The sequence below is a fragment of the Asparagus officinalis genome, chromosome 5 (assembly GCF_001876935.1).
Source record: "Asparagus officinalis chromosome 5, Aspof.V1, whole genome shotgun sequence".
In the NCBI taxonomy this organism is placed as follows: domain Eukaryota; kingdom Viridiplantae; phylum Streptophyta; class Magnoliopsida; order Asparagales; family Asparagaceae; genus Asparagus; species Asparagus officinalis.
Window position 1 is genome coordinate 69,649,552 of NC_033798.1, and position 25,221 is coordinate 69,674,772.

At 37.3% G+C, this 25,221-nt stretch overlaps 1 protein-coding gene and 1 pseudogene across 1 annotated transcript; both read right to left on the reverse strand.

The window, feature by feature from the left end:
* On the reverse strand, positions 11,818 to 24,885 carry LOC109841965 (annotated as a pseudogene).
* LOC109842986 lies at positions 14,630 to 15,417 on the reverse strand. The gene is made up of 3 exons (XM_020411904.1): positions 15,314 to 15,417; positions 15,124 to 15,222; positions 14,630 to 14,977 (listed from the first exon to the last, which is right to left on the reverse strand). Exons 1-3 carry the CDS (start codon positions 15,332 to 15,334, stop codon positions 14,633 to 14,635), a joined length of 465 nt encoding a protein of 154 aa, XP_020267493.1. The 5' UTR covers positions 15,335 to 15,417; the 3' UTR covers positions 14,630 to 14,632.

The window sequence follows — 25,221 nt, forward strand, 5'->3', positions numbered from 1 at the left end:
AGTAGAAAACCTGAGAAAAAAAAGAACAAGAATAACTTGATTACAAAATCACTATCCTCTCTCTAATATGATTAGGAATTTTACCATTGAGGACAATAGTAAGTATTGAGACCATGATTGAATGAATTAAGGCCTCAACTCCCCTCGCCTTGTGTTGAAATGTCCATAAGTTTCTTTCCTACCATAGCATATAAACCTTTTAAATTTCTTTATAAAGCCTACCCCACACCCTCCCAACCCCCTCCTTAATCTGAAGCTATACCAATTGATCATAAGATCCAGTTACAAGATTTCCAAGTAAAATTTATCTAGTTCATTATACTATTCTAGACATGTATAGAAAATTGGCAGTCAAAAAACAAATGATGATAAGTTTCAACTTGCTGATTATCACACAATCACACTGATTTGTTTCCAGCAGTCTCATATTATTGTGCGCAGCGAAAATTTCGGCAGAGTTTCTGGTGCATAATAAGAGAGAAAGATCGATAAGAATTCTTGTTTCTCAAAGGGAACAAGAATCTGAAGCCTAATATCTCATCAAAGTGGGATATTAGCTCTTCCTCTCGTCAGCTCTAGGACTGCGCATCGAGGGATCCTAAAAACTATTACAATGGCCACAAACTCAAACAATCAATTTTTACGTGGTTCGGCAAACTGCCTACGTCCACGGGGCAAGGATGGGGAGATCTACTATTAGAGGGGGAGAGATACAACTAAGGTTTATAATCACTTAATCTAAACCCTCAAACAAACTCTCAAATCCCTCACAATATCTCTCTACAAAAGCACAAAAGGACTGCACAAAAGACTTGCACTGCTGCTTCTTCTGCACAAAACTCAGCCTTCGCACTGTACTTGCACGTCACTTTTTTCCTCTGCTGAAAACACGCCGCAAAAATCACAGCCAATGCCTCCTTGCACACCTTTTTCACAATAGGTAGCTATTATATAGCTTTGGAATTATCTTCGAGTGGGCCGGTTATTGTCCAAGAAATTAAAACGAAACCATTAATCTCGTGGCCCCCACGCGGTATCTCTTCGTGTGGAAACTAAACCGCGTTCATGTGGGAGGCCCCACGTCTTCACAATTCTCCACCTCGGCGAAGTTTCTACCAAAAACTGAGCCGACACTGACCAAATCAAATGTCTTACTTGTTGTGTCCAGTACACCGTGAAACAATTCACGACAACAGACTCAATCCATAACAAGTCGAGAACTCAAATGAGAATGCAAACACTCTCCAAATTTCAGTATCAATTCACCAAATAGATCTCACCCCCATCAAAAACCAACCCGACTGCATCATAAGACTGCCTACGTATCCTCTTGCCCAAGAAATCAAGCCGAACGTAGTTCACCCAAATGACCGCGAACGACCTCAAACCAATAGAAGAGTTTGCAACCCTTCTATAATATCATCAACTATGTGGCTGATAGCACCTCCAATGGCCTTAAACACCTCCACCCGAGGTGAACCAATGACCATATTCAAACTATGTCTGTTAGCTGCATTCGAATCAAAACCCAACTCATCATCTGCATCCAAAACAAATTGATCCCTTAACTGTGTCACCTCAGCTGGAATCCCAACCAATGCAGACTGACCTGGAGTATGTGGGAAAATCCCTACCCAATGTGGAGTAGCATCAATCTCCACCCGCTGTGATACCTCTAAGGTCTGTCCAAAACTCTCCACCTGCTGAGAGTCAATTGACTTCCTCATTGAAGCCTCAACCAAAGTGACACTACCAGACCTATCCTCCAATAGAGTTTTACCTCCAATCACAGCAGTTGACAACTCTTTAATAGGATGACTCAAATTTGTCGAAGCCTCTGTCCAGAAACTCTTCTCCAAACTATTGTTTGACAACAAACACCGATCCTCCTCCAACAAGGCACGGTTCTCCAAATTTGTCACTCTATCTAGTTGTCCCAAGATTTCCTTTTCAACGAAGTGTCTCGAAATGCCGTGATCTCGGCTCCAACACAGAAACAGGTCCATCTTGTACCTCCCACCAGAATGGAGTACCTTCACCATTCTGTCTATCACACACTTCTTCAATCTGTTGGATACTACTAGGACTTTCTCCAAAGGGGATTTGGTTGCAACCCAAACACTCCTAGAACAACCACCAACAAAGGAAACCAAACGCCTATTACCTCCCAATGATGCCCCCTTGGAAGGCCCCCAAACATCCACGTGAACTCCTCCAGAACGACCCTTAACTTGGTGAATAGAGGTGCCAAACTTCACCTCGGTCTTCTTGCTCACATCAACATGTTCACTGGACTTTAAATTGCAGGTCTTTATACCCTCTTTCAATCTATGCGAGGAATCAATACTGGAATGATCAAGCCCCAAATTCCACAGTCTAGTCGAATCAACAGAAGTCGTCAGCTCTCCACCTGCCACTATACCTCCAGTCAAGTAATACAGGTTATTTCTCCTGACGCCCTTCATCAAAATATGAGAGTCTCTCGTAATCTCGAGAACCATGTCCTCAACATGAACCTTCAGACCCTCTCCAACCAAAGCTCCAATCGAGATCAAGTTCTTCCTCAAAGAAGGAACATATCTCACATCATTTAACTCTCTAACAGTCCCATCAGACATCTTGATGCGAATTCTTCCTATCCCAATGATCTGGCATGCATGGTTATCAGTCATGTACACCACACCACTATCCACCAGCTTCTTAAAACTGGAGAACCATTCCCTTCTAGGACACACATGATAGGTCGCACCACTATCCAACATGCATTTAGATTCCTCCGAATAGCTATCTGTAGGACTGATAGAAAGCGAATAAATAGAAGAGTCAGAATTATTACCATCCGATACAATGTTTGCTTCTGATGATGGATTCTTCCCTTTTCCTTTCTGCTTATTCTTCATCCATTCGTCGAGCTTTAGGCAGTCTTTCTTCTAATGACCAGTCTCCTTGCACCAAGCACATTAATCTTTTCCTACTCTAGACTGTGACTTTCAATTCTTTCGGTTTGGACCCTTCCCTCTTGCGACCAACGTCTCCGCTACCGGATCAACTGAAGCCTCATTATCCTTCTTTTGAAGATGATAATTCACAAGTGCAACGGTGACCTCACTATACGAAAATGATGCATTCCCATTAATCAGTGTAAGAACGAAGGTCTCATATTCCTCATCGGGTAAGGAACTCAACAACAGCAATGCCTTATCCTCATCTTCAATTATGACATCCACATTCGCCAAATTCGCAAGAAGCTTTGTGTAGGTGTTCATGTGATCTCTAATTGAGGTTCCCTTCTTCAACTCGAAACGATAAAGTCTCCTCTTTAAATGCAAGTGGTTCTCAACACTCTTTGTCAGATACTTGCTTTCGAGAATCTCCCAAATCTTCTTCGCAGAAGTTTTATTCATCACATACAATTTTAGATCTTGAGTCAAACAAGACCTAATCACACAACACGTCGTTCGATTCATTTTCTTCCAAACCTTCTCTTCAATCTCATCTGGCTTACCATCTAACTCCAATGTATCCTCTAAATTCTGCTCGTTCAGCGCATCCAAAACCTCGCATCTCCATAATCCAAAATTGTTTGTGCCATTAAATTTCTCCACATCTATTTTCATAGAGTGGATATTCAAACTCTGAATGGTCTTCGCGCCAGAAGCACCACCCTCGACACCCGAAGCACCTTCTTTCCCCGACATCTTACGCACCAACGAACAAAGAATAGATCCAAAACTGAAAGATAGAGTCTTTACCAAAAGATCCCACCTTTATCACCAAACGAAGCCCTAGGCGAGCCTCCAAATTGATCTACTCCTCCAAATAGCCCAAGCGTAGCCCGAGCTCTGATACCACTTGTTGTGCGCAGCGGAAATTTTGGCAGAGTTTCTGATGCACAATAAGAGAAAGATCGATAAGAATTCTTGTTTCTCAAAGGGAATAAGAATCTGAAGCTTAATATCTCATCAAAGTGGGATATTAGCTCTTCCTCTCGTCAGCTCTAGGACTGCGCATCGAGGGATCCTAAAAATTATTACAATGGCCACAAACTCAAACAATTAATTTTTACGTGGTTCGGCAAACTGCCTACGTCCACGGGGCAAGGAGGGAGAGATCTACTATTAGAGGGGGAGAGATACAACTAGGGTTTACAATCACTCAATCTAAACCCTCAAACAAACTCTCAAATCCCTCATAATATCTCTCTACAAAAGCACAAAAGGACTGCACAAAAGACTTGCACTGCTGCTTCTTCTGCACAAAACCCAGCCTTCGCACTGTACTTGCACGTCACTTTTCTCCTCTGCCGAAAACACGCCGCAAAAATCACAGTCAACGCCTCCTTGCACACCTTTTTCACAAAACCTAGGTAGCTATTATATAGCTTTGGAATTATCTTCGGGTGGGCCGGTTATTGTCCAAGAAATTAACACGAAACCATTAATCTCGTTGCCCCCACGCGGTATCTATTCGTGCGGAAACTAAACCGCGTTCACGTGGGAGGCCCCACGTCTTCACACATATGACATAACCTATCTTGAGTCAAGAGCCTTTATTGTATAGCTAGTCATAAAATGAAAGAATGTTTAGGATAGTGTAGCCCACCCCTTCCCCACCCCTACCCCTAATTAATAGTTTTATACGAACAAAGCTGAGTACTCAAAGGGGAGTAGAACCCTATATACAGAAGAAAGATGGATATTATCTTCTGTGTAGCAGAATTGAATAGAAGATTTAAGGTTATCAACACCTCCCGCTTGATAAATAACAACGTCTCTAACTCTTAAAGAATTGTTTCCATATCCAAGAGTAATTATATATAATAGGGACTTGTTAGATGCTTGAACGTCTTCAATAGGTACCATGAATATTCCACTTTATCCATAAGAGATCTATTTTTAGATGAATCATTCATAGTAGCTTGATGGTAGTAGCATAGTTCCAATCAATGGCTAAAAAGGACCCTAAAACCAACATGTTTTATATCAAAGCAAATATTATTCCAGGAGATGAAAGAAGTTTTACTTCCCCATAAGAAAGTTGTTCATAAACTATCAATTTTCTCAATACTTTTGCCAGGAGAATGCATTTACTTGTCTAATAAATTTGGATACAAAGAATAATAGATTTTATCAGCTTAATCTTCCATCATTGGTTAAGTTTTTCCTTATAAGCTAATTTTAAAACTGATTAGAAATTTTACTCAAGAGAGGATTACAATTAATGAATGATAATCTCTTATAAATAAGTGGAATTTCAAGGTATCTAACTAGCAATGTACCCTTAGAGAAATTTAGTGATCAGTGGTAAAAATAACGAGTCCTAGACGGAAAATTCCATCTAAGATAGGTAGAATTATGTCTAAGTTAACCATCCTAGACAGAATTCTGTCTAAGGGTTGATTAAATTTCTGTCTAGGATGGCGCATTCTAGATTGAATTCCATCTAAAAGGCCTATCCTAGATGGAAATATATCCTAGACAGAATCTACTAACCGTCTAGGATCTATCCTTGATGAAAATTTTATCTCGGATGTTTTCATTCTTTTAAAAAAAATTAAATTTTTAATGTCCATGTAAATACAATTAATATCACATGCAATATAATTTTCACATCTAATAATCCCATATAAATCAATATGCAATCCAACAAATTCTATCAATCAATATACAATACATACTAATCAATATGCATTCCATTCCAATGCCTAACCCAACCACTATACATTACATTCCAAGATCAAACACACAAAAAAAAAAAAACGTTTTCAACAATACAGATTTCCAAACACCACAAAAAAACTTATAATCAAAATAAACATCCCATGTCATAATAAAAAATAAAGTCAAACGCATAGATTGTCACTTACATATCATATCTCCCCTACAAATAATAATATCGTCTAATACATAATATTTGTACTCCTAATGTATGTGATGTGTGTATGACCACATCCACCTATGAAAAAAAAATCAAGCATATAAATGAATGTTGGTATAAATAAAAATGTTTTAAAAATTGAAAATATTAAAATTATAGGGGTTTTTATGGTATATCCTCCACATTGCTAAAATTTTAATAGCTCTTGCAAATAAAATTTTAGCATTTGTTTAAAAATTTTTGAGAAGTGTATGACATTTTGAGTTCATTGACTCTTCTATTTTATAACTCATTTTAAAAAAATGCTAAAATTTTAACAACTCCTGCAAATAAATTTATTTTATGGTCTTTTTAATTATTATAAACTAGAAGAGCTGGCAAATTCAAAATGTCATACTCTTCTCACAAATTCTTCCCACCTTCTAGCAAATCCCTATTCTAAAATTTATAAGTTTTCTCCAAAAATCCTAAGTTTATATTTATATTCAACCATTGATACATGTGTAGGTGTGGATACAGACATAGGTGCAGACATGGGACGCAAATATGGATACGGCATCCTAGAAAAAGTTTTCAAGTAACCTAGGTCATGAACATTCGAAGAGTTCACTAATAGTATAAATTGTGAAAATTGATAGAACTTCATTTTTGATAATGCTTATCAACCAACATTTCAAAAACTAGACAATTTCCTAATGTTAGTTCAATTCACATACCAACCGGTCTAATTTCGATTTGTTATTCCCTTCGATTTGGTAATCAGGGCATAAAACATGAAAATTGTAACATGTCTTTCTGAGTTTTTTTCTATGTGTACATTTCTAAGTCATTTTATGTTTAATGTTCTTTATTATCATAGGTTAGTATAGAAGATTATGGAGTTCTTATAATCAACACGCTCTCTCATCCAAATAAAATTTTTTACTTCTCGTCCGTTAAGATTTGAGATGAAGTTTGAAAGAAGTAAAAATTTGAGGAAGAGATAATATTATAGATTTACAAATAAAAACTCACTATAAAAAATCACGAGTCATGTTGTCGTCAACATCCCTCCTCTGCATGCCACTACTTCTTCCCTCAGTAGCTCTAGCTTGCGAATAAATAGATTTGTTTTAGCATATGAAATTTAGCAATACAATACACACACATATATTATCAACATACCTGTGCAGCGGTTAAATCAGATCAAGTATATTTAATTTCCAATTCTAAAAGTGATAAAACATCTCCAGACAATTCAACTGAAATCTTATCGAACAAGCATAATATGATGTAAGTTAGAACTTCGTCCATAGTGGGGGCTGCTGGAAAATCAAAGAACATAGCCTTCGACATCTGTATAAGTAATGCTAGGTCAATCTTCCTATGCAAATAACATGAGACATAACATGAGACACAAAGAAATGCTAACGTGGTAGAGTCCTTGCTGAGGATCCGGTCGAAGTAAAAGATGGTGAAGAACCCGTGGAGGATAATGTGCACGTGTCCCGTAAAGCTCCAACCCCCATTAATAAAAATCTACCCTTGTTATTATATCTTATAGTATTCATAGTGATGATATCATTCTCCTCTCTAGATAGAATGTGAGGGTCATCAGCTTCTTCCTGAGTAGTACGTAATACTGCCTCATTTGACGTAATATCAATACTATCCTAAATCACATAAGAAAAAAGTTACATTATTGTTTGATAAATGGGAAAAATGTGTCTAGGCCCCAAAAGCAAAAACTTCATATGATAAAGCCCCTCATATTTTTCCTCATGTGGATCAGCCCCTTGAAGTGTGACACTTTGTACTGCAGCCCCTTTTAATTAATTATGACATGCCAGCTAAAGTAAAATTCCCAAACTATCCTTATCATCTCTCCTCTCTGACCCAGCACTCACATCATCTCTCTCTCATCTCTCCTCTCTCTCTCTCTCTCTCTCTCTCTCTCATCTCCTCTCTCTTTCTCTCTCTCTCTCTCTCTCACCTCTCTCTAAAACTAAGAGCTTTATTAAGCTCGTCGTCCTGGCCGAGACGCACAAAGCATTAATCTATTAGCTAGAAGAAGAAAAGAAAAAAAAGAAAAAAAGAAAAAAAGAAAAAAAGGTAAGGAGAAGTAGAGTAGAAGGGGAATGAAGAGAAATATCGTAATTAAGAAATAACGAAAATGTGTATTAATGTATCTCTATGAATGAAATTACCACGATGCCGCCGAGCGATATTCGAAACAATATAACGAGAGCTAAAAAATGAGCCCAAATGAAAGAAAGATATTGTGTGATAGACAATATAAAGGGCTACACACCGGCGCAGACGGTAGTGAAAACGGAGACCGGAGGTGGCCGTAAAACACGCGCGAAGTCGGCACGGTGCTACTGTTTTCTGCTCGCTGCTGCCGCCGAGCGATGTTTCGAATGTTACCGAGAGATATAGAGAATGGGTTAGAGCGTGATACAAATTGGAGGTGATAGGCAACATGTAGGGCTACTCACCAAAGAAGAAATCGGCGAAAACGGAGATTGGAGACGATCAGAAAGTGCGTGCGAAGTCGGCACAAAACTATAGTTCTAGCCCACATCCCACCAGTTCTAACTTGTATCCCACCAGTTCTAACTTGTATCCCACCAGTTCTAGCCCACATCTTGCTAGTTCTAATTAAAGCCCTTATTTTTTTCATGCTAAGTTGTTAATTATGGGTTCCACGTTAGTTCTAGCTCACATCCCATCAGTTCTAACTTGTATCCCACCAGTTCTAGCCCACATCTTGCTAGTTCTAATCAAAGCCCTTATTTTTTTCATGCTAAGTTGTTAATTCTGGGTTCCACGTTAGTTCTAGCCCACATCCCACCAGTTCTAACTTGTATCCCACCAGTTCTAGCCCACATCTTGCTAGTTCTAATCAAAGCCCTTATTTTTTTCATGCTAAGTTGTTAATTCTGGGTTCCACGTTAGTTCTAGCCCACATCCCACTAGTTCTAACTTGTATCCCACCAGTTCTAACTTGTATCCCATCAGTTCTAACCCACATCTTGCTAGTTCTAATCAAAGCCCTTGTTTTTTTCATGCTAAGTTGTTAATTATAGGTTCCACGTTTGTTCTAGCCCACATCCCACCAGTTCTAACTTGTATCCCACCAGTTCTAGCCCACATCTTGCTAGTTCTAATCAAAGCCCTTGTTTTTTTCATGCTAAGTTGTTTAATTCTGGGTTCCACGTTAGTTCTAGCCCACATCCAACCAGTTCTAACTTGTATCCCACCAGTTCTAGCCCACATCTTGCTAGTTCTAATCAAAGCCCTTGTTTTTTTCATGCTAAGTTGTTAATTCTGGGTTCCACGTTAGTTCTAGCCCACATCCCACCAGTTCTAACTTGTATCCCACCAGTTCTAGCCCACATCTTGCTAGTTCTAATCACAGCCCTTGTTTTTTTCATGTTAAGTTGTTAATTATAGGTTCCACGTTAGTTTTAGCCCACATCCCATCAGTTCTAACTTGTATCCCACCAGTTCTAGTCCACATCTTGCTAGTTCTAATCAAAGCCCTTGTTTTTTTCATGCTAAGTTGTTAATTCTGGGTTCCACATTAGTTCTAGCCCACATCCCACCAGTTCTAACTTGTATCCCACCAGTTCTAGCCCACATCTTGCTAGTTCTAATCAAAGCCCTTGTTTTTTTCATGCTAAGTTGTTAATTCTGGATTCCACGTTAGTTCTAGCCCACATCCCACCATTTCTAACTTGTATCCCACCAGTTATAGCCCACATCTTGCTAGTTCTAATCAAAGCCCTTGTTTTTTTCATGCTAAGTTGTTAATTCTGGGTTCCACGTTAGTTCTAGCCCACATCCCACCATTTCTAACTTGTATCCCACCAGTTCTAGTCCACATCTTGCTAGTTCTAATCACAGTCCTTGTTTTTTTCATGCTAAGTTGTTAATTATAGGTTCCACGTTAGTTCTAGCCCATATCCCACCAGTTCTAACTTGTATCCTACCAGTTCTAGCCTACATCTTGCTAGTTCTAATCAAAGCCCTTGTTTTTTTCATGCTAAGTTGTTAATTATGGGTTCCACGTTAGTTCTAGCTCACATCCCATCAGTTCTAACTTGTATCCCAACAGTTCTAGCCCACATCTTGCTAATTCTAATCAAGTTAGAACTGGTGGGATGTGGGCTAGAACTAACGTGGAACTCAGAATTAATAACTTAGCATGAAAAAAACAAGGGCTTTGATTAGAACTAGCAAGATGTGGGCTAGAACTGGTGGGATACAAGTTAGAACTGGTGGGATATGGGCTAGAACTAACGTGGAACCTATAATTAACAACTTCGTATGAAAAAAACAAGGGTTGTGATTAGAACTAGCAAGATGTGGGCTAGAACTGGTGGGATACAAGTTAGAACTGGTGGGATGTGGGCTAGAACTAACGTGGAACCCAGAATTAACAACATAGCATGAAAAAAACAAGGGCTTTAATTAGAACTAGCAAGATGTTGGCTAGAACTGGTGGGATACAAGTTAGAACTGGTGGGATACAAGTTAGAACTGGTGGGATGTGGGCTAGAACTATAGTTTTGTGCCGACTTCGCACGCACTTTCTGATCGTCTCCAATCTCCGTTTTCGCCGATTTCTTCTTTGGTGAGTAGCCCTACATGTTGCCTATCACCTCCAATTTGTATCACGCTCTAACTCATTCTCTATATCTCTCGGTAACATCCGAAACATCGCTCGGCGGCAGCAGCGAGCAGAAAACAGCAGCGCCGTGCCGACTTCGCGCGTGTTTTACGGCCACCTCCGGTCTCCGTTTTCACTACCGTTTGTGCCGGTGTGTAGCCCTTTATATTGTCTATCACACGGTATCTTTCTTTCATTTGGGCTCATTTTCTACCTCTCGTTATATTGTTTCGAATATCGCTCGGCAGCACCGTGGTAATTTTATTCATAGAGATACATTAATACACATTTTCGTTATTTCTTAATTACGATATTTCTCTTCATTCCCCTTCTACTCTACTTCTCCTTTCTTTTTTTTCTTTTTTTCTTTTTTTTCTTTTCTTCTTCTAGCTAATAGATTAATGCTCTGTGCGTCTCGGCCAGGACGACGAGCTTAATAAAGCTCTTAGTTTTTGAGAGAGGTGAGAGAGAGAGAGAGAGAAAGAGAGAGGAGATGAGAGAGAGAGAGAGAGGAGAGATGAGAGAGATGATGTGAGTGCTGGGTCAGAGAGGAGAGAGGATAAGGATAGATTGGGAATTTTACTTTAGCTAGCATGTGATAATTAATTAAAAGGGGCTGCATTACAAAGTGTCACACTTCAAAGGGCTGATCTACATGGGAAAAAATATGAGGGGCTTTGTCACATGAAGTTTTTGATTTTGGGGCCTGGACACATTTTTCCCTTGATAAATTGAAAAGAATGAATTTCAATAGAGTACTCATTATAATGATTTATTAAAGAAATTTGCCACCAACAACATTTTTTTCTTAATCTTGTCATCATCTTTATAAGTTGGATGAAAGGTACCATAAGCTAACTTAGCCTTTAAATTGACCCGTATTATTGACTTTCCTTGCAAATTTAAACAGTTAAAAGAGGTTGGCCATATTGATGAAAATAATAGAAGACAAAACTTTAAATAATATATCATATTTTGATAATAACCATACTCAAGATTATCAAAAGATGTTGATCCTAAGTGTCGGTCAAGCTTGTCTTTGCTCTTTCGATTCGTCGATCCCTTCTTAGAATTATTCTACAAAAAATAGTTTATTAATAAAGATGAAGTAAATCTATAATCTTTATTAATAAGGAAAATTAAAATGAAAAATACTTGTGCTGACTCGGTTTCCCAATATAAAAGAAGAGTTGTGAAATGATCAAGTCCGCCCTATCATCAACATTTAAAAATTTCTACTAGTTTGCTATATATTTACCGTATGTTGAGGCTTTCAACTCATAATGTTACTGTATGAGCACGACCTCAACCTTTACATTGAAAATATAGTGCCATGCTCCACGATAGTCCTCAAGATAATAGTATTACTACAAATTTGTATACATATAATTAGATTGATATATTCTTTACAAAATCCTTCGCTAAGAGGTCTACTCACATTTGCTAAAACAGATTCAAGTTAACAATGTGCAATTTTGATTTCTCTAATTGCAAATCCAAGTGGAAGACTGGTTTCCATAATTAAAAGACAAGTTTTCATAAGATGCACCAAGATGGATTTAAATATTACATGGAAAGTACACAAGGGTAAGAGAGGAATAATAGGTTAAACTTTTTAAACAACAAGAAAAAAGGATATAAACAGATCGAGCAACTTGTAAGAGACTAATAATAGGTTACAAGAAGAAATAAGGAAATTGCAGTATAGCCTTTACTTGCAAGTAAATATTCACCATTAAGGATGAGAAAAGAATATGGAATTTTTCTCATGTTCTGAATGTACAATGTACATTATCTACAAACTCCTTCAATGAGAGGCTTGAATGTGTTTTGGTTAAAAATTTTGAATCAAGTCACCCAAGTGGCAAGTTTGATTTTTTTGAATGCAAATCTAAAAGGAAAACTAATTTTACTAGATGAAACATAGGTTTTGACAACACCACCCACTAAAACTATAACTCCTTCACATGCTACCATAAAGTGATATAAGCCAAAAACAAGATAACTCTAGTGCATGCTTAAAGAAACAATAGCAGTAGCAATATAAGCCAAAAATAAAATAAAATTATACTTCAAATAGATAAGTTTACACAAATACACCCTTTATTCTATAGTCATGTTATTAGAGAGAGAAATAATCGTTTAGAAGATGGTGTGCTCTAGAAATCTGAATAGACCATGCTATTTAGAGTACTAAAGTAATAAAAAGTAGTGAAGTAATAAAAAGTAGTGAAGTAATAAAAAGTTACCATATGCGCTCTCCGTATATTCTCGTAGGAGCTCCATGGCAGCTTTGTAAATTTGAAGTACAGGTTGATGATATTTGTTATCTACACTAAAACACTGATACAATTATTAAAATTTTTACCATTGTTCGATTGGTAAACTATTGGCCCATTCAAGAGTAGCTTGAAAGCCTTTTAGTTCTTATTTTGACTCAGTCTTGCTTGCACCCCGTCCTCCCAAACCATTGGGATCAAGCTTCGCATGTACGATGATAGCAATATGTTTAGTATAGCACGTAGTGTAAAATTAAGATTGAATAAAGGAAATTATTATATTTACCTCTCTCAACCTGTCTATTCTTCTTGGTGATTGCAGCATCTTTTCTAGCTTGCATGATAGGTTTTAGGTCCTCTAGCCTTTTTAATGCAAGTGGGTGATTCTTCATCGCATAAGATTTTGATCTCATCAACTCTGGAGGCAATGGGTGATGGCTAATGTCAGGAGTCCTGGGTCATAACTCGGCCCCTGCTACACTAAATGAAAATAATTGTATCCATGAAGCATCTATATAACTAAAGAAGATAATCAATACGAAAAGAATCACTCATTACTATAAACAGATTAACTACTCAATACCTATAGAGAGGGATGGTGTTGACTGTGTATTAGAGGGTCCGGGTGTTGATTAACCTGAGCCTAATATGTTATCTATAAAAATAAAAAATAATTGATACAAATAAATATCATAAATAATAAATTTCTAATTTAAATATTATTGAATTATTAATAAAAATACTGAATTATTAATACCCTTATGAAGAGACTCTACTAGGGATGTGTCCCGAAGATGACTCGATAATAAAATATCATCTACATGTTTGAAGAAAATAATATGCACAAACACATCAAGAATATATATTTTGAATAATCCAAAGATGATGCAAATTAATACCTATATGAGAAGGTGATCACTACAACAGAAAAGCTAATCCGTGAGGAACTAGTTTGTCATTGAAAGTCGAGATTTCCTCGCCGTAGTGTGTTGGCGAGGAAAAAACTTTGGTCACCATTTCCTCGCGGTAGGGTGGTCAAGAAAAGTTTCTGCGAGGAATATTATAATTTCTCGCGAAATCCTTTTTGCGACGAATATATTCTTTTCTCGTTGTTACTCTTTAGCCTCGATATTTTTCCTCACCTAATCTCATACCTTTTTCATCGCTAAACTAGAGTTTCCTCGCTAATGATACGTGAATAATATTTAATTTATATATAATAAAAGTTATAAAAAAACTATTTTCGTCGTTGTAAGTATCTTTCAGCGAGTAAACTATTCCTCACCAAAGGTAAATCTTTAACGAGGAAATTGATTTTATTCATTATATGCATCTTTTTCTCGTGGAAACAGTTCCTCAGTAAAGGGACTCAAAGACGATGAAATTTAAATTTGTCGTTGTAGGTTGTACCTCATATTCTTCGCCAAAGAAATTCAATTACGAGAAAATTTACATTTGTCGATATAGGTTATATGGTCTATAGCGAGGAAAATTACTTTTGCCGTTATAGGTTGTATCACTATAATGAGGAAATATATTTTTGTCGACGTAAGCAATATACTCTATAATGAGAAAATATTATTTTGATGACGTAAGCTGTATACTTATAATGAGGAAATTTTATTTCATCAATAATAATGCTATTACGAGAAAAACGCTCAAAATATAAATAATTATCATCAATTGTCACCACAGTACATCAAAACAATTAAAATAAATAAAGCAAACAAGTTTTTACCATAAGTAACAATGCTAGTCTAAAGTAATAAAAAATACAACACGATCAAAGAAACATTTCTTCAAGTTAAGTTCACTAAGAATACTAAGCTGATGGATGTTGCCTGGAAAAATTAGCCATAAACTCCTCAAACTTTTTGGCTTGCTCCTCAAATCTTTCGATTACCTCATTTTGAGCATCGATCTTCTGTTGTTGAGTTCCTACAAGTTGTTGGGTCTCGTAAAACTGTTCTTGCAACTCTTTATTCTTTTCAGACATTTCACTCATTGAAGAACGAGAGAACCTTAATGGTGGTGGTCTAGGGCCAAAACCACAGCCCTTAATGTAGCCTGATTTGACTTTGAGAACTTTTGCACAAATTTCCTCATCTGTCATTGTTCGAGCTCCATCAGGTTGAGTGGTATCTGCTCGCATCTTTATCATTTGATCCTATAAGTAAAAAATATATCCAGTTCAATCATATGTAACTTCTCAATTACAACCTAATCAATATAATCCTCTTTAGAACAGTAATATCAAATTAACATATATTCTTAAAATATTATAAATGCATGCATCATTGACACATTACTTACCCAATTTTCCTTTGCTCCCAAGTCCCATCCTTTTTTTGTGCTTCTATACTCTGTTTCAAAACGATCAATTGCACATTGCATCTCTTTAGTCTGTGCTGCCTATTGCATTCAAACATATTTTCTTTTTCAACATATATATATGTACACAATTAAGTTACAAATTTATAAGCAAAACTAAAAAGTATCTTACAATTTGCTCTTGGTGTGACATAAATGATTTTGACCCAGCTTTGTGGTGATATGTCAACTTTGACCTATTAAGAACATTCTTCTCTGAGCGAATCTAAAATTATTAAGACATACACCTTGCCATATCTACCACGGACTTGGAGCACATTGGACATGTGTATGAGTGTATCTATTGCAAAAGAAAGAAAAACAAAAAGAACATTAATAACATATACAATTTCCCTTCTTAAACACCAAAATCAAATTGGATTGGGGGTCAAATTAGTAGGTACTACAGTTTAGTGGGGGGATGAGGCTTACTGATGATGATTCAACATTTGCGCCATACATTCAGAGTGCATTGTGTGTCCACATTTCAAAACACTTATCACTTTTAACGAGTCAAAAAGATACTGCAACATAGAATCTAACATGATGATGTTTCAAATTTCAAATGTAGAATGCGAAAGAATATCACGAAAATGTACCTCAACACATATGGGGCAATTCTGTTTCATTGAGTTCTCCACACATGTGTGCTTACCGCGTAGAGAATTTGAGTAGAAGGAACCTATAGATAATTTTGAATGGACAAAGATATGTAGATTAACAGAAAATTTCAACTAAAGAAGATGTATCCATAAAATGTAGATAACAAAGTGCCATGAATTTCATCTATTCCATCCTACATGCTTGAGTACAATCAGATAGAACAATGAGCTCAACAAAAAGACAAAAAAAAGCATGTATATACAACATCAACAAAAAGGAAAACAAGATGTCAGCACTAAATGTAGATAACTATTGATTGTTCTAATAGAAGTCTGGTTCGTCATTAATAGAAAACAATTATCAAGAAAAGCAAACAAATTCAAACATTTATCAAGAAAAGCAAACAAATCCAAATATTTATCAAGAGAGAGGCACATACCACATGTTTCACAATTGAAGAAATTATCCTGCCCTCCAACTCGACAAATACCGCAATCATCACAGTGAAACTGTCCTTTCTCAGTGTCGTCGTAAATTTGCAGATTTCACAGAACCACTCCCCCATTTTTACACCACACTTTGTACAAACTTCGGTAACCTAAAATCACCCCAACTCTTGCAATAATTTCCAGAAGGAAAAAGAATTTCAAATAAACAAAGATAATTCAGAAATTTTACCCGCTGTTCAGTATCGCAGACCAAACAAATCACCTAATAAATCACAAAAAATTAAAAACTTGAGAAGAAATAATAACACATCAAATCCAAATAAAAAAAAAGATACATATATACCTTCCAAATCAATTATATTTGTAATCTTGCCGCTGGCGGTTGAAGATCGTAGCACATTTGGTTTAATCTATCTTCCAAATTAATTATATTTGAGAATCAATTATATTTGAAATCTTACCGCTGGCGGTTGAAATCTTGCCTCAGATCGTGCCGCTGGCGGTTGAAGACGTAGCCGTAGACAAAGGAGGAGCTCGCCGGGAACCTGAAGGTGAAGATGGAGTCGAGGATCGAGGATTGGTAGCGGGCCTGGTGCATTGAATCGAGGAACGAGGAAAAGGCGATGAGGAGCTGCTGGTCGGCGATGAAGGAGTTCGCCGGGAAGAAGACCTCGACGGTCTGGCCTTGCTCGAGATAAAAGTGGATGATGTAGAACCCTAGGACCCAGCGGCGGAGCCCGACGAGATCGAAGCGGATGAAGACGACGTGGAGGCGGCGGCAGGAGCGGAGGAGGAGGAAGAAGATGGCCGATGGATTTGAGAGATTAGGGTTTGAGAAGAGGGATTTCAGATGAGGGATTTGAGGGGATGTGGATAAGGGGCGCGGGGATTTTAGATTTTGGGGTAAGTTTTGGGGGGAAGCAGAGAACAAATTTTAGATTCGGGCCTGGTGCATTGAATCGAGGAACGAGGAAAAGGCGATGAGGAGCTGCTGGTCGGCGATGAAGGAGATCGCCGGGAAGAAGACCTCGACGGTCTGGCCTTGCTCAAGATAAAAGTGGATGATGTAGAACCCTAGGACCCAGCGGCAGAGCCCGACGAGATCGAAGCGGATGAAGACGACGTGGAGGCGGCGGCGGGAGCGGAGGAGGAGGAAGAAGATGGCCGATGGATTTGAGAGATTAGGGTTTGAGAAGAGGGATTTCAGATGAGGGATTTGAGGGGATGGGGATAAGGGGCGCGGGGATTTTAGATTTTGGGGTAAGTTTTGGGGGGAAGCAGAGAACAAATTTTAGATTTTGGGGGAAATTTTGGGGGGAAGCGGAAGAGCACAGAATAAAAGAAATGTTTATTTAAAAAAAAGAAAAATAATTAAATCACCTAAACGAGTTAAACCATTTAGGCTAAACATCTCATACGGTTAAACCTATTTGGAGGTTACGTTTGGGATCTCCTAACAGCCCAAACGGTTTCAACCGTTTGGGTTTTGTTATCCCAAACGGGTTTAATCATTTGGGTTGTTTTTACTTGTCCAAATGGTTCTAATAACTGTTTGGACTGTCCTATTTTATACTAGTGCTACGCCAAATAGGAATAAGTGATTTTATTGCACGTTTGGTTTAATCTATTTTCAGAAGTCAATATTATATATTAACATAATCTAATTTCAGAAGTCTGAAATAAATGTATATACAAAACTCGCAAATTGTTTAAATCTTATCAGATTTGTGAGCAATCCTTTATCATTGGGATCCCTTTGAACCTGAATAAATATTAATTGGTTATTAATCTTCATGTGAATTGTGCAAAAAACTACAAAAAGGAACCATCAACCAGACAAACCAAATCCTTATTTCTATCCATACTGGAGCTTTACCTCGTGCTGGATATTTATTGATTCTTTTAACGAGGAAAAGGTTCCATGTAAAAGAAAAAAAATTTAGTGAGAAAACCTTCAATTTGTCATCAATGAATTTGGCGGGTGTTGCATATTTTTCCGCCAAATTAATTAAGGAAACTATAATTTCCTCACTAATAGGTTTTTTTTACGACAAAACGGTTCCTCGTAAAACAAAAACTTTTAGCGAGGAAGCCTTAAATTTGTTGCTATTGAAATTGGTGGGGTTTGCACATTTTTCCGCCAAACTAATAATGAGGAAACTATTATTTCCTCGCTAATTGGTTTTTTTAACGAGGAAATAGTTCCTCGTAAAACAAAAATTTTAGCGAGGAAACCTTTAATTTGTCGTCAATGAATTTGGCGGGTGTTGCAAATTTTTCTGCCAAATTAATAGTGAGGAAACTATAATTTCCTCGCTAATAGGTTCTTTTTAACGAGGAAACAGTTCCTTATAAGAACAAAAACTTTTAGCGAAGAAGCCTTAAATTTGTCACCATAGAAATTAGCGGGCTTTTTTTCCCCGCCAAACTAATAATGAGGAAACTATTATTTCCTCGCTAATTAATTCTTTTGATGAGGAAACGGTTCCTTGCAGATTATAGATCTTCAGTGAGGAAATCATACTTTGTCGCTATTACATTTGGCGGGTTTTCCTCTATTTTCCGCCAAAAGAACAGCGATGAAATGATTATTTCCTCGTTAAATGTGTATTTCGCGATAAAAAAGTTCATCATCAAAATCTCATATTTCCACGCCAATAAAATAACTAGTTAGGAGACCAAATCATGATCATCTTTAGTGAGGAACTAAAATTTTCATCATAGAAGGTGGTCTACTGTGAGGAAAATATATTCCTCGTAGAAGACCTACTGATATTTACCGAGAAAACAATATTTTCCTCGTCGAAAGTGATATTTGTTGAGGAAAATAATTTTCTCGCAAAAAAATTGGTCGCTAAAAGACCTGTTTGTTGTAGTGGATGCTAGGTAGGCCTCTTGAAGATGACTGAGCTTGGGGTGGTAGAGCGTGATCAATCATGTGATTCATCAAACAACCTTGAATTCTTCATCTATAATCTTGAATTATGTGATGCAAAATAAGAAATATGTACATGCTAATATGATAAATATTTACTTGCAATTAAATTTTTAAAGACTAATTGTCTTTTAGTTCACATGCCTTCTACAATTTGCTCTTTATGTTTTGCATTTATGTTTTGCATGAGATCATGTTTGTATTGTTTTGGCTTATATTTAGCATTCTTTGCTTTCGCCCACTGGTTGATGACTTTGTTTGCACATTTGACTCGGAGTCTCTGTCTATTATCATAATTAGACTGTGGGCTTGAGTCTCTGGATCAGTCATATAAAGCATGATATTCTAAGAGTAGGAGAAGTTTTGCTAAATATAATCAGATGACACTACAAGAAATTACGTATTTAACGAAGGGATTTCCCTTCGTTAAAGAACTGAAAACCTTTGTTATTGTATGCTAACGACGGGGAAAAATCCCTTCGTCACCCGTCGTTGAAGCCCTCTTCGCTAAAGGGTCACGAAGGGATATACTACCCGTCGTTGTAGAGTCTATAACGACGAAACATATTACCGTCGTTAATATTTACGACGGTAATTATCACCGTCGTTACCATCAGTGACGGGATATTTTCCCGTCGTTACCATCAATGACGGGATATTTTCCCGTCGTTACTATTAGTTACGGGGATATTTTCCCGTCATTACTATTAGTTACGGGAATATTTTCCCATCGTTAAAGAGTAATTCATGACGATTGGATACCGTCGTAAAAGTCCTCATAATTGGTAATTAGTAACCCATCAACGACGGTGCTTTCCCTTAATTAACAAAATACGATTTTTAAAACCGTCATTGTAGATTACAAATTTCTAATATACATTAATAATAATTTTTCCATTCATACTTCGGCACCATAAAAATAATAAGAAAAGAGTAGTCCCCGTTGACATCCTAACAGACGTGCGGTAGGCCCACACAGCAAGCGATAGTTTTTCATGCCAGTCTCTTTGTGATTCGTTCACAGTGCGGCTGAGAATCCGGATCAAAATCTTGTTCATTGCTTCCACCTGCCCGTTCGTCTGGGAGTTGTATGGTGACGAAAAATGTTGCTTTCTTATTTACTTGTGGAGGAGATCCTTCACGGGTTGGCTGATGAATTGGGAGCCGTTATCGGCGATAATCCTTTGTTTCGGGAATACCGAACCGAGAGATGATGTTCTCTTGAATGAATGCCGCGACTGCTCACTGCTTGCCAAGTAGCTCGCTTTAAAGGAATCGCCTCTACCCACTTCTACTCATCCCGCGCTCATCATTACTCATCTCTACCCATCTTGTCACTCATCTCTCACCTCACTCGTCTTTCTAGTTAGACTTAAACACGTCATACCATCTCTATTGTAAACGGATAGAGTTTTCACATTCTATTCGGTCAAGTGGTACGATCGGAGAAGGGATGTTTTTTCACCGAGAGCAGCTTGGCTTGGGTAACCTAAACCAATCAAGTAGTCGGGTAGCATTCCGGATCCTTGCTATGGATCGACTATTCACTCGGACTCGAAAGAAGAGCAAAGGCGCTAGCGACTCGCCTATCCGAATCCGAATCCTCTACTTTCCTTGTTCGTTCACCTGCCCGGTCTGGTTCACCTTACCCGCTGGCTTGGACGAGTACAGTTCACTGATTTGAATCACTTAAACTAAAGCTCTGATATCCGTAGCTTAGCCTATCCAATATCCGATTCAAAAAGAGCTTATTCGATAAATTATCTAAAATCTTTCTTTTGGACATATGTCTCGCATTTGAAATCGTCTGGGTTATCAGCTATAACAACCAAACCCAATTTTCAAAACCTCAAAACATTGATTAGAACTACAAAGTGCTAACCAAAAAGCTAAAAACTAATTACCTCTAGGCATATTTTGAGAGCTTCGAAGGAGAATATCCCACCATAATTGTCCTGAAAACAGTACTCTGAAACCATATTTTGAGAGCAACAATATTTCAAACTACATAGTTTGAAGTATATCTTCAAATTGGCAGTGTTTAAGATACTTCTTTTATCATATTTCCTAGCTCACTAAACAAACAATGTTAAAGTATGTAAATTATGGCTTGAGTCTACACTATTTCAGCTGCTATATTATGTTACTTTACCTCTATATTTTGAGCCTTCTTTCCACAAACAAATAATTCAGATAATTTGGAATTGTTAAATATTTAATCATATGACAATCATATGAATATTAAATCACAATGACAGCTAAACATAAGCATAAGCAATCAAAAATTGACTGAAAACATGATTAAATACAAATAAAATGCACATAGCAAATTAACAATGAACGGATGCTCATATTACTTGCACACCAATTAATATTACAAGTAAGAAATATATATACCAACTAGAGCAGAAATGCACAAAAAATGGAACACAATAATACCAAACTAACACAAAGAAGTTCAGCTGCAAGCTAAATATCAGAAAACCCGCTTAACTTTGCACAATTATGGGAAAACCCCCCTTAACTTTCAAAATATCAGAAACGAAATCAAAAGTAGATCACTTAAAAACGGCATAAAAAGGATTAATCTTAGATGCAACATGTAATGGCATGAAACAACATTTAGAATTGTTATTTCGCATACACAATCAAGCATAGCTAAATGAAAATAATAATAAAAAGAGATACAGTTTAACTCTTTGCAACAGGATAGCGGTATCTTCTGTAAATAAAAATCAAAATATCTCGCAGGAATGAGAAGTTACCTCCAACACAAAAGTTTACGGCGTAGCAAGAAATCCCTGAGCTCACGGAACAGAATGCTTCCATCTTTCAAATCATAAGCTCTCGTCTCGCTGACCCACTTAGCTCTATCAATTTATCAAACAAAATAATCCTCTGTAAGATAAATACGATCTGGATTAACAAAATCATGGGGCAGAGCGACACATAGCGATCAGAGGCCAAGAAAATAGAAGCATCTCCCACACTCCCAGACCTGGTTACACTCATAACTACTTTGATACAAATTTCTACTGTATTTTCTCATAAACAATCACCCCGAGATAAAAAGGAAACGGAGATAAAATTTCAATTTTCGCCCCAGGATAGTGATATGTCGCCCTACAAATAGAAAATCGCAAACATCATATGCAAGAATGAGGATTTACCTCCATAAATAAGCACACCATCAGGGGTTTGGGTGACTTTGATCAGGATCTCGCGGTTCAATCCGATCTTTCTTCCCATCTTAATAATCTCCGGCGCCGACGAGGTCGGAACAGATAACAGCACTAGGGTTTTGTTTCTGATGGGGTTTTTGTTGATATCTAGGGATTTCAGTAGTTAGGGTATGGGTTTTGAGGTAACCTGGAAGAAATTGGGAATTTCTTCATAGGGAATTAGGGTTATGGTTCAAAGGAAATCAAGCGCTATTATGAAGAGGGGCTTGGAGGGTTCTCCGACTCGAGGAAGAGGAGCTGGGCCACGACGATGGCGGTCGTGTCGTCAAAGATGGGGACGTTGATACAGACCACGCGCTCCTTCACGAGTTGGGCGAAGATGTCGTAGGCGCTCTCGCTCTGGGAGGTGTGCGCGATCACCATCGGGATCAGGCCGTAGGACCGCGAGAGGGCGGCGGCGGAGCGAGCACGGGGGAGGAGTGATGAAGAGAGGCGCAACATGGCTGGCGTTAGGGTTAGGGCTAGGGAGGGCGGCGGCAAGGGAGCAGCGATTTGGGGGTTTTTGATAGAGGGGGAATGAAGAAATGGGGTTCACGGGGCCTTTTGTCATTTTTTTTTCTTTTTTTTGGGTTAAAAAAGTGAGGGAAAATTCCCTCCTTTGTAAAAAGATGGGTGCGAAAAGTTGCCCTAACAGTTCCAACCACCTATTGGGAATTTGGGACTGAGCATTTTTATACTAGTATCATCAATGAAGGTAATGGACCCCTTTATTTTTAAGGAGACCCAATAACGACGGTAGTAGGATTAAATCAACGAAGGGATTAGAAATCTGTTATCCCATATCACATTATTTCTTTATTATTTGAAATCACTTCACGAAGGGTTTAAAACCCGTCGTTATTATATACTCATTAATGACGGTCAACCGGTCCCTTCACTAATTTTGGTCGCTAAATATCAGATTTCTTGTAGTGTGAGCCAATTGGTTAATTGTCCTAGTCAATGTTTTCATTATATTTTCATTATTGTTAGGAATGATAACAGATCTTAGCTCCTTATATAACCTGACCCAATATGTTACAAACCTTCAGGTCTTTCAATAGAAACACTAGGCCGCTTGTTCTATGAATATGAACTTCTCATCTAGATATATTTCATTGTCAAGATTGACAAGTACTATAAATCCATAATGATCCTTGCATGGTTTTGCAGGACGCCATAAAACCTTAAACATCATGTAACTACATTGGTTTTTTTTACAATATTCGTAGATTATCTCTCTAATATCTTCCAATTGGCCATAACATAATATATGTGCTTTAACTAGGTTCTGACCTCTTCTGCTAGAAAAACATTCTTGAGCAAAATAGCCCATGACCCTACTATTTTGTGTTACCCTCTTATCATCAGTCACCACCATTTTAAACGTAAACCTATTAACAAGGTGTTCACTATATTGTCTCACTTCATAGTAAGGACGTTGAGCGTAAACTAAAATTTCTTCGGATAGTAAGGTAGTGGCAACAAGGTCTTTATCAACCTAAATCCAACATCAATCAGAAATAATTTACTTCATGTTTAATGAATATTTTAATATGAAATGTAGTACTAAATTTTACAATACTTACATCATTTGATATGTTTTTTTTTTTAATATCATGTTTTTTTTAATATCATGTGCTGCATTCCTGGAGGATATTTCATTCTTAAGCTTCTCTAGATATCTCCTATTTATACAACAAACGAGATTGTATTGGTAAATTAAAAGTAAATGATTTAAGAGTGTTTATGCTCTTAAATTATTATATGTTACTTTCAATAATCACTGAAAATGTCAAGATTGTTCAATACATATGCATGAACTTGCTCTAAGTCAGATCTTGGATATTTGACAATCTTCTTATCCTTAGTTGGTGTTTGATCCGTTACACGATTGAGCATGTAACATGATGCAAACATATGACATTTGTTGGTCACATAGCCTTCAACAATAGAATCCTCCGAATGAGCTCGATTGTGAATTAAGCATTTCATAAATCCAAATATCTGCAATAAGAAAATATTTAACAACTACAAACTATAGATGTATACATTGCATATAAAATTAACAAAGTGGGTAAAATCCCTAACCTCTCAATTGGGTACATCCAACGATACGATATAGGACCTACAATTATAGCTCTCTTGCTAGACGTTGAGTAAGATGGACCATTACCGTGAAAAAAAGAAGGAAATATTATTTCCATGTTACATAGAATTACTGACATCTCAGGTTCAAGTTCTTTAAATTCATTCACAGTTATAACTTTAGAGCACAATTTTCTAAAGAATCCACAGTACTCCATAATAATTTTGGATGCTTGTTTCTCTATATTGTTACGTAATGCAACTAGAGCAATTGATAAAGAAGAATGTGGTAATCATGAATCTTTAGACCTAAGTGTTTCCTCTCTTGCACCTGAATGTTATTTTATATATTACCAGAATCCTCATCTGGTGACTTTACTGATTTTAGGACATCACAAAATCGCTGCATCTACTTTGTTGACATCGTAACACGAGAGGAAGACTTGTGTTTTTTCTTAAGTCTAACATATTGTGCTTGCAAATCTTCCTAGATAATGCAATCAAGTCTTAGTGAGCCCTTAGGTCGTCCTTTGACTTATTAGGATCTTGGAGGAGGGTCGACAATAAGTTGTTGCAAACATTTTTCTCAATATGCATGACGTCCACATTTAAAATTTCCGTAAATATGGTAGCTCCAAGAAGATACTAAATTTACTCGATCCTTAGGGTAATGTTTCATCTTCATTATCAACGTATACTCGCCAGACTTCCCTCTTCCGCTTCAGTGTCTTTTTCTGCTTGCCTC